We start from the raw sequence: 13,523 nt of genomic DNA, 5'->3' as shown, positions 1-13,523 counted from the left end.
ATATGATATAATATAATTGTATTGCATTTATAATATCACGGCCAAAAGCTCTGTGCGCCTCTGGATGGACGTAGCGCGGGGAGCACTACGGGAGGGTTTAGCGGGTTTGTTCGCCTACGTTGCTATGGTTACCAATCTTGTGTGTTCCAACGTTTATTAAGTATCTAAATCGCTGTCTGATCAATACTTAATTCACTGCCTTTTCCGTGGTCATTACAATATTATGAATATACTGCGTGGAGAAACTTAATGCTGTTACTGTAGTCGATAAAGTCTACAAATTCACCCCCCGACTGGTTGAAGGATTTCGGGTGGCTAGTTTATGATGCTAAGTCTGTACATTTTGTAAGGTAGCCCCATCGGCAATGGCAGGCTCCTCTGTTTATAACGGGAACCCTAATCTGGAACGCGATGCTGTGGTGAAACACATCGAGTCCACTTGGCATTCTCGCTGTCCCGATTTCTATATAAATCGCACCCAGTCCCAGCCCAATAACCCCTGGTACGGTGGAAGCAGAAATTGGTGCTGTTTTGTGTAGCCTAAATTGAATCTTGTCCATTTATTTGTCTTAATTTTACTTTAGTAAATTGGTGCTGTTGGTGTGTGCAATTTCTGCACGCTAATAAATGTTCGAAACAAAAACCTATTGTGCCCCCATTTTTTTTTCCTGTGCTCCTAAATTTTTTAACTTAGGGGCACGAGTGCTCCTGAAAAAAAATGTTAGTGTAGAGCCCTGATTGGGGCAGTCGATAGTACTCCCTATGCACCCTAATGTCATGGCCGAGAAAATCGGCCAGCTGGTCCAGTTCATTATCTTTCAAGTTCATGACTTGGCTTATTGTGGCGATCTGTTTGCGAAGGTTAGTTGATCTGAGGTTTTGAGGATGTTCAGCTCCACAAGCATTTGCAAATTGACCAAACTGCCCTCTGTAGTGACCATCACAACAAGGAACAGCGAAGAGATAATTGTTGTTTTCAGTTACTCCACATTCTTTCCTCTTACTAATGAGGAGTGACAGGTTAGCAGTCATATCAGGAGTCAGGATCACAGCAACCTTTCGTCCTTTTTTCCCCCTCAATTCCACTCTGGCGAATTGTTTGCAAAGTCTCTTCTCAACTTCTGTAAGCCCAGTGCTTATGTCATCATTTAGTTGTGACACGTCACGATCTTCAAAATTCTTTGCAGTCATCCTTGCCACTTCACCTTCCCTTCTCCTATTAAACAAAATGACTTGACAGAGGGTCACCTTTGCTAGTGCTGCATAAGTATGAAGGTATTATTGTAGCAAAAGTCTTTAGCACCTGTAACTGCAGAATTTGAATGCGTACACTAAAGTCACAGTAAATTTGAAGTCGTATATATTTATTTTGCATGTGTACTCTAAAGTCACAAATGTGTAACAGTACATTTGTAGTCGTAAAAAAAAAAAAAATAATTTTATACCATTGTAAACACAAAATAGGGTCTACGAGTACGCTAATCTGTGTTACAGGTGCACAAATCTTTTTGCTCCAATTATTGCAGTGCAGTTGGTGCAAAACAAATTTGCACACCCGTGTTTAATAATCTGAGAACATGCCCAAAAGGTGTGCATTCGTAAACCCAAATTTGAACTAATGCATCAGAAGTTTCACATCTGTGAAAAATGTCCTCATAAATAAAATGATAAAGAACCCTATGTTAATTCAGCATTTTAATGAGCGAGCACGAATTCGTTTTACAACTGCTCGAATCTGCTCCTGCAAGTCTCAGCTGTGGGGTTTTTTGCAGGTAGTTTTGCAACACGCCTTGGTGGTAAATGTGTAGCAAAAGTATTCGTATCCGCAGCCAGGCCAGATTTCGTCCGTGGGCGGGACAAATAGTTCCGCCCATAATTTCCTTATCCAATGAAAATCGCCGGCAGGGATGCATTTCTCAAGTTACACCGGGACCCACCGCGTGCCAGCCATCTTTCCGCGGGATACTTTTTTTTCTGGAGAAGTGAAGAGGGCGTCCGACTGAACAGAGGTGGGTATCCTACATTATGTTAAATGAAATGACTTTGTTCAAGTGAATTCCCCCCAAAGTATTGCATTAACATGCCGCAAATGTCCTTCAATGTATTTTAATGGTCGCCATAACATAAGTTCAGAAATGTCTTGGATGCGGCGCCGCCAGTGTGAAGTTGCCCAAAAAAAGATTTAAAAAATAGTTTGAATCTCCCAAATGATTAGAAAATGTTTTAAGCGTTGGTTTGAACCGGTAAAATGACAATTTGCTACGCGATCGCCAGATAGATAGGCTACTCATGCTTGTCGATTGAGCACTTGACGAAGCCTCGGGAAGGCCACTGCCGCATGGCCTTTGGCACTTTTGAATTGGTCTGAAATAATATGCCAGTTGGCATGCAGCAATCCACCTTGACATGACCAGCGCGAGTTTATCTGAGAAGGCAACCTTATAGTCGGAAGATATGCTGACCAAATTAATACATTTTATTGTTCTTTTCTCTCCTTCTTTACATAGAGAATGGATCGAGCGTCAGGAAGTTCTCGTGTAAGTTCTTATTTTGAATGCATAATATAATAAGGTTTACTTCTTGTGCAAGCAACAGGACTTAATAGAAATAGCATGTCTCAACAGGGCACTGCATGCTTAAATGTGTTGTATTGAGCATATGCCCAGGGGCCAGAGCCATATGGAAGAGTAGAACGGTGGTCACGTGGTTCATGTAATCCCATGTATTTCCCCCCCAAAAACCGTGAAGATAGTATTGAAGATAATAATGAGTCATAGATTGTAATTTTTTAAAAGACTGCTTTCACATACAATGTTGTTAGTATATGGAAAGATGGTATGGATGGGCAGGGGTAACACGTTTAGTATTTCTAACGATATTGGAGGAGGGAAATGCAAAACACGAGTGGGAAATCAATAACAAGTGGTCAGTTTGAGGATAATAGTGTAAATGCATGCGAGCAAAGCGGAGAAGACGCAAGAAATTTACTAATTTACAGAAAACAACATTAGAAAAGTCAAAATGGCATTTTCATGTTCTTAATTACTGTTAATATGCACATATTTATTATCCTGATATCCCAGTTCTGTGAACAGACAAACCTGGTCATCCCATTTTATACAGTTGGCCTATAGGAAACATTGCCATAGTACATATCCCATTTTCAATGTTGCTCAATACATTTTGTGCCACTTTTTTTGTTTCCTCCCTAGGACACAGTTGTCGATCATTTGTTGGGAAGACTGGAAGATAAGCTTGTAGATTGCTTAAATCGGGCCCCTCTTGACAGAGATCATCTCCAATTCATCTGTGCTCAGGAGATGGTCATCATGTCAGCTCTGTCAACCCAGATTCCAGTTCCTCAAGCAGTGATGGATGCTTTTGTTGAGCTGCACCGTCTAGTCTCCTTCAGAAATCCCACTCAGAGGATCGTTCGCATGGAGATGGGTAATGCTGGCCGCCCCCGTTTCATAATTGACCGGGACCATGTGATCGAGCTTCTGGAGATGGGACAGAATGTAAGCTGCATTGCGCGACTGTTTGGGGCATCAAGGGCGACCATGCACAGGCGCATGGCTGACTGGGATCTTTCTGTGAGAGAGATGTACAGTCAGATGAGCGATGCTGAGCTCGATGATCTTGTTCGCGAAATCCTTTCAAGAAACCCAAATGCTGGGTACAGAAGTATGATTGGCCTGCTAACAGCAAGAGGACAAAGAGTTCAGTGGAATCGTGTACGGGCATCGATGCATCGAGTAGACACAGCCGGGATTGTCTCGCGAATGACACAGTTGGGTTGTGTAGTTCGCAGGACATACTCAGTTCCAGGGCCCAGATCACTGGTGCATATTGACACCAACCACAAGCTAATCAGGTTGGTTGTGTTTTCAAATACAGCCCCTTTGTTGTTGTGATTCACAATCTATGAAATAAGATTGTTACTCCCTTTTCTATCTCTCAACTTAGGTACAACATTGTGATTTTTGGCGGTGTTGATGGATTCTCAAGGAAGGTCATTATCATTTGATTTTACTTTTAATTATACCTGTTTATTAAGTTATTATTAGACGATTCGATTTTTGTTATTATTATCTTACTAATCTGGAAATATGTATTGCAAACTAAAGAAAATGTATCCAGAAAATGCATTACCATCGACTGACCTATAGATTGATTGTACCCCATGTGTATCCTACTCTTAGATAATGTACTTGAATGCTGCAAACAACAACAAGGCAGCAACAAACCTGACCTTCTTCACCGAAGCGGTAGAGAGATTTGGTTTGCCTCAAAGGTAAGTTGTCCTTGTAGAAACATATTCACATCCTCCTTAATTTTTATAGCATGAATGGCTTTATCTTTAACTACTCTGTCCCATTCATTAGCCTAGGGTGAGGGGAGACCAAGGGGTCGAGAATATTGATGTGGCCCGACTGATGTTTGAAGCACGAGGAGCAGAAAGAGGCAGCTTTATTGCTGGGAAAAGCGTCCACAATCAGCGGTAAATGAGCCAGCTCATGTGCAAAAGCCTACAAGCACACACACACAGACACACTGAGTACAGTGCAGTGCATGGCATCTCATGTCCATGTGGGTGGTGAGATTTAATTAAAAAATCTGTGTAATTTGTCGATACCTTAAAACCAACTGCTCTTTTATCACTATGCTGTGATAATAGGAAATGATGCTGTTATTAAAAACTTAAGCTGACTTTGACTTCATGTGCTTTAAACAGAATTGAAAGGCTCTGGCGGGATGTCTTCACAGCAGTGACATGCTTTTTCTACACTGCCCTGCACCAGGCAGAGGAGGATGGCCTGCTGGATCTGTCTAGCAATCTCAACCTCTTCTGTTGTCACTATGTGTTCATTCCACGTTTGCAAGCCAGACTGGATGAATTCAGGGATGGCTGGGACAATCACCCTCTGTCAACAGAGGGAAATCGCACTCCCAATCAACTGTGGTTCTTAGGCCAATACCACTCCTCCGAAGACCAAGTTGATGAGGTATATATCTGTCAAATGCTCTTTGTCAACATTATCTTACAGTTATTATAATAATTGCATTAATAATTAGCATGGCTAACATATAATAATGAATATAATATTCTGGGCGCATGCAGGCGGCTTTCAAGGTGTGTCGACCATACTTGCTAGCTGAGCTAAATCTAAACCCTAGCAAGTTTGTTTCGGTTCACTTTAGCTGATGTACAACTTTTCCTGTAGGATTTACACATTCCTCACATTGACTGGGAGGACAGTGGCCTCATTCCGGATCCCGACTGTGGTGTCCATGTGCCCGAGAGTGACTACCCTCTCAGGCCTGAGGAACTTGCGGGACTTCATGCAGCAGTGGACCCACTGGCACCGTCCACATGCATGGGGGTGGACATATACATGGCTGCAGTGCAGTACATGCAAACCTTAGGGTATATATAAGATTATGTATGTACCCTAATTTCATGAGTGATCTGAGAATCACACACACAAACTTATATTTGGATTAAAACGCATGAAAATATAAATGAATGGTCTTAATTTATTTTCTTTGGCAAGTGACCATGGTATAAGCGGGATAATTCCCTTCGAGGTGTCCTACATTAGTTCCGTCCGTTGATGCTTGTTCATTTGAATGGAAAAAAAAATTGACGGTCCAAATGTTAAAAATCGACTGACCCTCAGGAACGGATAATCAAGTATTCTGACTACACTCGATCAAAGTAATGTTGATAGGTTTGTGGAATGGTGTGACAAGAATGCAGTGGTGAAGTCTAGTTTTTTGTAGTGCGTATACTGTGATTACCTCCTAGCCTCTTCCACACCCGTCCTTTAAACACCACCACACTCACTGTCGCACACATACAGCCTACAACCACCACAAGTAATTGAGATTATTCAACACTCGATATTGTCATCAGTTTCTAGGACAATATATTCAAATTAAAATAACCATTCGGCAGTAGCATCAAATAAACTATAAAGCATCAATAAATAAATAACTTTGCTATATATACACTACTACTGTATGTAACCGGCCTGGACTCAGTAAGAATGTGCGAAGGAGACAATGGGAATTTACATTTATTAATGTTCTAAAAAGGCTCTGAGCCTTTTTTGGCCTCTCAGGCGCTGAGGGCGCATGACCCATGCAAAATAAAACAAACTTCACATTAGAAAAAGGGATATTTGGTGGAATACAGAAAAAGGTGCACAACAGCGCAGGAATCAGTAGTATTACAATATAACAATGGAAATATAACAATGACTATAACAGTAAACAATCAACGCAGCAAATGTGAGTCATTTTAACATGTGTGCAACAGCACTTGAATGAGTATTTCTGACGTTAAATTAACCCGAATCCAAACTCACTGGTGCCAAGGCACATTTCTAGACTTTGCCTAAAGTCATCGTAGGTCTGGTAGTGTGATGGAAGACGGAGTGTGCGGAAGCACGTGGATGCCCTGGGATAATTGTTGCTATCCACCACCTCCACCTTCATTTCGGTCATTGGGATCTCCCAGCCCACCCAGAACTTGACGAGCTGTTTAAGCTTGTCCTGGGAGACTGCATATTAAAAACAGAAGAATAAAACACAAATTCCTTTATAACTCATTGCATCATTCCAGTCATAATTTCTTCAATGGGGTCTGACTTGTACATATCGTCAAAACAGTAGGGGTGAAAAATGTGGCGCCTCTCAGTCATCTGTCTTTGGTGCAGTTACGCAACTCACCTAGTGTCTTGCAGGACACTGGACAGCGTTGCAGGAGACAGTATGCTAATGACACATACCACTAACAGTACTCTACAGATTTGGCTCCTGGTGTGGCATTTCATTAAATTTATAATGTGGTTAGAACATCGACATCAACATGCTGTAATCATACTTGTGCTGATGAATTGCATTAGGAACTCTTTGATTTTTTTGGGTTCCTGGCCATCATCTTCCTGAGGCCACTGAATAAAGTCTAGAACAACCTATAACAACCCAAGAAAACAGAATGAGCATTACTTACTACCGTTTAGATTATGTTGTTCATAAAAAGAAGTTATTAATAGAATAGAATCTTTATTTGTCATTGGGTTAAATACAAAGTATTTACACAACGAAATTAAGGTGCAGATCTTGTTCAGTGCTTTTTCTTTAAAGGTCCCATGACATGAAAATCTCAATTTATGAGGTTTTCTAACATAAATATGAGTTCCCCTAGCCTGCCTATGGTCCCCCAGTGGCTAAAACTTGCGTTTGGTGTAAAACGAGCACTAGCTGTTCTGCTCGCCTTTGAAAAAACGGAGGCTCAAGCGCGCTGATTTGGAAATCTGTGCTCATGACGTCATGAGGAATCTCAGCTCCTCCCCTTACTCTGCCTGGCCCGCCCAGAGACGTTGGCCTGCCAATGAGACTCGACCGTGCGAGCGCCACATGTGTGTGTGTGTGTGTGTGTGTGTGTATGTGTGTGTGTGAATACACACACTGTAACGCAAGTGTTTCTTGTCGGTTCTTTGACGTGTCTTGTATTTCCACAACGAGACTGTCGCGGGGGTTATCTAAGCCATGGTTGAGAAGGAATTGGGGGAAAGGAACTTTGGTTTGACTCGCTGAAGTACATGAACTGCGACATGCCGCCGGTTGCCGCGAGGCACCATCGCCCGGCAGCAGGCAGCCGGCCGCAGGCAGCGCGCGGTTCAGTCGACTTCAGGTTGATGTGGAAGAACCAGAGACGTCGCAGAACCCGACAAAGTCGTTTGTGATTCATAATATCGTCTGGAGGCGCACACAATATGTTATATGATATAGATATCTATGTATCATATGATATTATTTAGATATAGAGCTCCAGGACTGTAACGCAAGTGTTGTACACTTCCTTGTTATTTGGATAACCGTTCTGCTGTTGGTGTGATGGCGCATAACACGTCTGGTATTTCTACAACGAGACTCGTATTGGGGGTTATCTCAGCCAAGGTTGAGAATGAATTGGGGGGAAGGAACTTTGGCTTTGACTCCCTCAAGAACATGAACCACGACATGGAGGAGAAAGGGATTGTTGGTGGCGAATGTCTCCCGCTTGAGCCCCGCTGAGGGACCACCGGCGGAGGTGCATAAGCGCTGCCCGGCAAAGATCCCTTTCTCCTCCTTGTCGTGGTTCATGTTCTTGAGGGAGTCAAAGCCAAAGTTCCTTCCCCCAATTCATTCTCAACCTTGGCTGAGATAACCCCCAATACGAGTCTCGTTGTAGAAATACCAGATACGAGAGTCCGACGTCACACCAACAGCAGAACGGTTATCCAAATAACAAGGAAGTGTACAACACTTGCGTTACAGTCCTGGAGCTCTATATCTAAATAATATCATATACATAGATATCTATATCATATAACATATTGTGTGCGCCTCCAGACGATATTATGAATCACAAACGACTTTGTCGGGTTCTGCGACGTCTCTGGTTCTTCCACTTTCACATCAACCTGAAGTCGACTGAACCGCGCGCTGCCTGCTGCCGGCTGCCCGCTGCCGGGCGATGGTGCCTCGCGGCAACCGGCGGCATGTCGCAGTTCATGTAGGCTACTTCAGCGAGTCAAATCAAAGTTCCTTTCCCCCAATTCCTTCTCAACCATGGCTCAGATAACCCCCACGACAGTCTCGTTGTGGAAATACAAGACACGTCAAAGAACCGACAAGAAACACTTGCGTTACAGTGTGTGTATTCACATTGATGTGGACGTTGAAGAACCAGGAACGTCGGAGAACCCAACGCGGTCGTTTGAGATTCATAATATCGGCTCACACAGCTTTTGGCCGTGATAATATATATTATATGATATAGATATCTGTGTAGGCTATATGATCATATTTAGATATAGAGCTCCAGGACTCCCGTGTGTTCTAGAATATTTACAGAACACGGCTAAAGGCTGTGTGCGGCTCGCCATTGCGATACATCCACTGTAAACAGAGCGCATGGTGGCTGCAAGCTGCTCAGGGCCACACCCCCACCCTCCTCCTTGACACGCCCACCGAAACAGCGCATTTGGGGGAAGCTCAATGTGCGACTGGCTCGGAGTGGCTGTAACTCTGCACCACGGCTGAATTTAGGGAACGTCTTTGAATACTGTGTTAGTTGCCCACTAATACCTATATTAAAGAATACATAAAATAGCATGTCATGGGACCTTTAAATAAATAAATAGAATACAGTAGGAAATATTAATAAATATATAACAACAATAACAATAACCCCAATAACCCCTCCCCCTGCCTTCCACTTAAGACACATTAAAGTGTCTTACACCCTCCCCTCCCTCCCAGACAACAACGCCTTCTGCCCACATATATCTAAAAAGCAGCAGGTCCAGGAAGGTAAGCAAGATGAATATTAGCACTTAATACATCTGTAATGAAATAGTAATTGTAATATTACATATGAGTAGGAAAATAAGAGTTATTACCTCAGGACTGCAGGTAGCCTCGGCCTCGGATGGGAACACTTGTGTGATGGCATCAGGTCTTGCCTCCAACAAGTCCAGAACATAGGTCTCTTTCAGACCTTGCTTGATCTGCTTCAGCTGTTCTTTAATCCGTCCAAAAACCTTAAAAGATAAGAGTTTGTGAAGGCTTAATGCTTTTGGATGACGCACCCTCACCCTAGACCGTCCTGAGACAGGTTATTTTTACCCAACTGAAATGTTTTAATACTGCTCAGTATGAGAGGAACCGTAGGTTAAGACATTTTCCCTACATATTCAACAGTCATTCAGAAGCATCAACTGCATTCAGGAACATCTGACTTAGAATCACTGTTATGTTTTGCATGATGAACTGCTAATACACGCATAGTGGAAACAAATCCAGGCTCATATCAACATACAATACAGCACAGAGAGAAAATCCTGCTGGGCTCTGGAAAATATATTACATTGGCAAACATTTGAAAGGTTTCTGCAACAATTATAGGGGCATTTCCATCTTGGTGTTCCTGGAAAGGCTTAAGATTCGGTTATGCTTCTACAACCATGCACTAACCACGCACCAACCTTGCATGCAAAGAGACTTCAGATACAGTATAAGGGGACCACTAAGGCCTATGTAAAAGCACCAAAAAAATCAGCATGTCATAGGACCTTTACATCTAGACTGGTTCACATTGCTCTACCATAAATCGCTAACCTTAAAAGTAATCCACTCAGATAAGGACTATCCGGATGATGTACATTTTTTAATTTTCACCGTACGGCCCATCTGTGATGAACCTAGAATCGCTGTCCATAATGGCCTTTCCATAAGGAACGACTGTGCATGTGCATTCACGTTTCGCAACACCTGCTTGAGGATATGGGGGTGAACTTTGAACAGCTCTACATTACAAAACCTTTTGGATTTAAATATCAGTTTGCTTGGTGGATAGACTATTTGGATACCATGATTATGCTGGTGCAGATACTTAAGATACATAGTGGTATACATAGTGTTATACTCCAGACAACTGCAAACGTATCAAAGACCAGTGTCCGAAGATGTATACACAAGTCTAAATTAGGTTTCATACATTGAACAACAGTGCTGTACAACATTGCTGTAAATGTGGACTTACTGCATCCTGAAGGAGATTATGCAGCAGCCAACAGCGGTTGGTCTCTTTCAAAATTGAGTAGTCCATTTCCACAGCGAGTTTATTTATGGCATCCCTTTGCTCCACAGATAGAGTTGTGAGGTTCCCATTGTTGCTCTCACAGACTTCATAAAGCTTGGACAGAAAAAGTATGAAGTCAGCAACATTTTATATCAATATATTACAAATTGGTCCCTCGAAGTTCAGTTTACTTCTCCAAACACATTGTGTATCTCAAATAAGATTGACAAGCACTCTGGCATTTGCCAGCACAGTAAAGACCTGACAACAGTAAACCAATGTATGCATTGTGCACTCCCCTTTACTTACTGGTCCAATGGTTTCTCGAACATCAATATCATTAATGTCTTCAAGGGCAATGGTGGCCGTTTGTGGGGTGCCACCAGCCAAAACATGTAGCACGGCCGGGCTAAGGCCTGTCAGGCGCGGGCCACTATGAAGAAAGGCATGCCCTATCATCCGCCCAGCCATTATGAACATGTCATTTTGCATAAATATCTTTGAAGTTGAGGGGACAAGGTGATCCGACTGGCCCTCAAAAAGCATGGCACCACATGAGTTTCCTAAAGAAAAAAATACATACAGAAGGCCAGTGTTTACTGATACTTTTATATATCATTGGGTCAATCCAGAAAAGCAAGTTCTCTTTGGCATGAAGAGAATATGGGGGAAGATATTACATTTCAAATGAATTAATGCATTACACATTAAAACCAATAATTACTGAACCATGAAATGCTCGCAAGATACCAACAAATGCAAACTCTTCTAGAGAACCTAGAACTTACCAACATCGATAGCAAAGCCATGCTTGAGCTTGTGGATGACCAGGCTCAGGAAGTGCCTTGCCACCCCATTTCCAATAGCTACATCCCCTGAAAACACAAGGATTAGTTTTATAAATAGGACAGTCCTCGTCCTTGGCAACAAATGTAATTAGAAGTGAGCTTTCCTGCAGGCCATGCACATCTTCCATTCTTCTAAAGTCTGTAAATTATCCCTTTTTCACTAGAGTGATTCTCAGATCATTCAGCTCCCAGAGCTTTTGAGGTGGGTGTTACAATGTTGAAACGTCTGGCCCAAACCAGTGTGCCATGCTTACCAAAATGGGTCCATTGTTCATTATTGTTATCCCTGTTTTTAGCCATTGGGATGGGGCGGAACATTGACAATGTAGGGGAATTTTCAGATATCAACAAATGACTTTGTCTGTCGACGGCAACTAAAGGTCTCTAAACACATTAAATTCTATCTACATCAACCCTTAATTGCTTTTATTGTGAGTATGTGTTTTTTGTTGTATTTTAGATGCAATTACAATAAAACACATTCTGATTCTGACCTTGTAATTTGGCATGAAAAGGTCTTGCCCAGTCAATGTTTGGGGTCTTGTAAAAGTTAATTATCTGGCCTTCTCTGTCCAGCTCATCTTCGGCCATGTCCAGTTTGACCTTTAAATTTCGCTCGTCTTCTTTGGACACCAAAAGTGCCTGTCTGAAATGATCAGCCGCCATACCAACATCAGCAATGTTCCTCCAGGCTGACAATGGAAGAAAAAAATAGATTCATAGCAATTCTACATTGGGGTAAATCATATTCACTGAAACTGTAAAATGTAGAAAAATGTATCTCACCACCATCATCCACTCCTTCAGGTCTGTCCTGCACTCCTTCAGCTCTGTCCTGCACACCTTCAGCTCTGTCCTGCACTCCTTCAGCTCTGTCCTGGAGTTGAGGCTGGGTGGAGCATGAAGGCATTGGCCTTATCATGTAGAGATAGATGGAAAAGTATAAATAAATGTGCACACTAGGGATGTCACAAGACCCGATACTAAGGAAAAAAGTACCAATACCAACATTCATAAAGATTGCTATGCTTTTCTAAGTATTCAAAGCATTAAAATACGGTGGGTAGCGTGTTTTGTTTATATGTAATACTTCAGATGCTACGTGGATCCTCTAAATCTTTTCTGGCAATTTCAATCTATGTACTTTGCAGCTACATGACACTTGACACTAAAAGCTAGGATATCGATTAGGTATCAAGAAATGTGGAATGTCAATGATATTGTTATCGATTCCAAATTTTCTTGTGTTGTTACATCAATTGTAGGAAACATGCAACCACATAGAACCTCAATAAACAACCCAAAAAGTGACACAGAAATACAGTAAAATGTACAATTACATGGGCAAAGCCATATACTGAATCATGACATTTCTCGTACTCCAGCCTGCAATACCTTTCATCACACCATGCTGCATGAGTAGGCAAGTAGTCAACAGCAAAGTCCTGCCCACAAATTGGACATGATTGCTAAGAGACAAAGGGTCTTAAATAAGTATATGATTAAACAAAGTAATGTTGCCAGTAATGCTGATGTATTGCAATCAAACAACGATATGTATTATTTTCCTGAATTGTATTATTACGTATGAAACTAAAACATCAGTGGAAGCTTACCATTGCAATGACGTCATCATTAACGTCTTTGGCGGCTGCTGTGTCTTCGGCGTCGTCTTCGTCATCGTCATCAATAAGGTCGGGCTCATCTTTCTGAAATAATACAAAAGTAAAAAGGACTTTGCACCATAGCGTAACGCGGCATACGTAAGTGTAAAAACAACACAAAAAAAAAAGACTTACATTGCATAATTTGATATGGTGTGGAAGGAGCGGAAGGGGAATCTCACTCCTACATGCCATGCAGGGGTGTTTTGGCATCTTATGGAATTCCACAGCAGTATGTGCCAAAGGTCTCAGATCCAGGCTCTCCTGGAGCGGTACTATATACAAAACATACTTTCCGCTGTTGGATGATGTTTTTAGGATCTTCCCCGTGTACCCCTGTGTCCCCTGGGGTAGGGATGTAATTTTTCTCTTGCC

General features: G+C 42.1%; 2 protein-coding genes and 1 long non-coding RNA gene across 4 annotated transcripts in view; 1 reads left to right on the top strand and 2 right to left on the bottom strand.

Annotated features, from left to right (window-relative positions):
• LOC132460630 (NACHT, LRR and PYD domains-containing protein 3-like) overlaps positions 1-13,523 on the top strand; it is a 521,671-nt gene that overhangs the window by 84,576 nt on the left and 423,572 nt on the right. The window lies entirely within an intron of this gene.
• LOC132461216 (uncharacterized) overlaps positions 1-13,523 on the bottom strand; it is a 61,478-nt gene that overhangs the window by 36,183 nt on the left and 11,772 nt on the right. The gene's annotated exons all lie outside the window — the stretch shown is intronic.
• Positions 4,645-11,784, bottom strand: LOC132461112 (uncharacterized). The gene is made up of 5 exons (XM_060056158.1): positions 11,739-11,784; positions 11,425-11,511; positions 9,456-9,661; positions 6,890-6,980; positions 4,645-6,566 (listed from the first exon to the last, which is right to left on the bottom strand). The coding sequence occupies exons 1-5, from the start codon at positions 11,782-11,784 to the stop codon at positions 6,346-6,348; spliced, it is 651 nt and encodes a 216-aa protein (XP_059912141.1). The 3' UTR covers positions 4,645-6,345.

Source organism: Gadus macrocephalus, chromosome 7 (genome assembly GCF_031168955.1).
Source record: "Gadus macrocephalus chromosome 7, ASM3116895v1".
Taxonomy (NCBI): Eukaryota; Metazoa; Chordata; class Actinopteri; order Gadiformes; family Gadidae; genus Gadus; species Gadus macrocephalus.
Note: the sequence above shows the minus strand (reverse complement) of the source record. Positions and strands in the feature narration are given on the sequence as shown.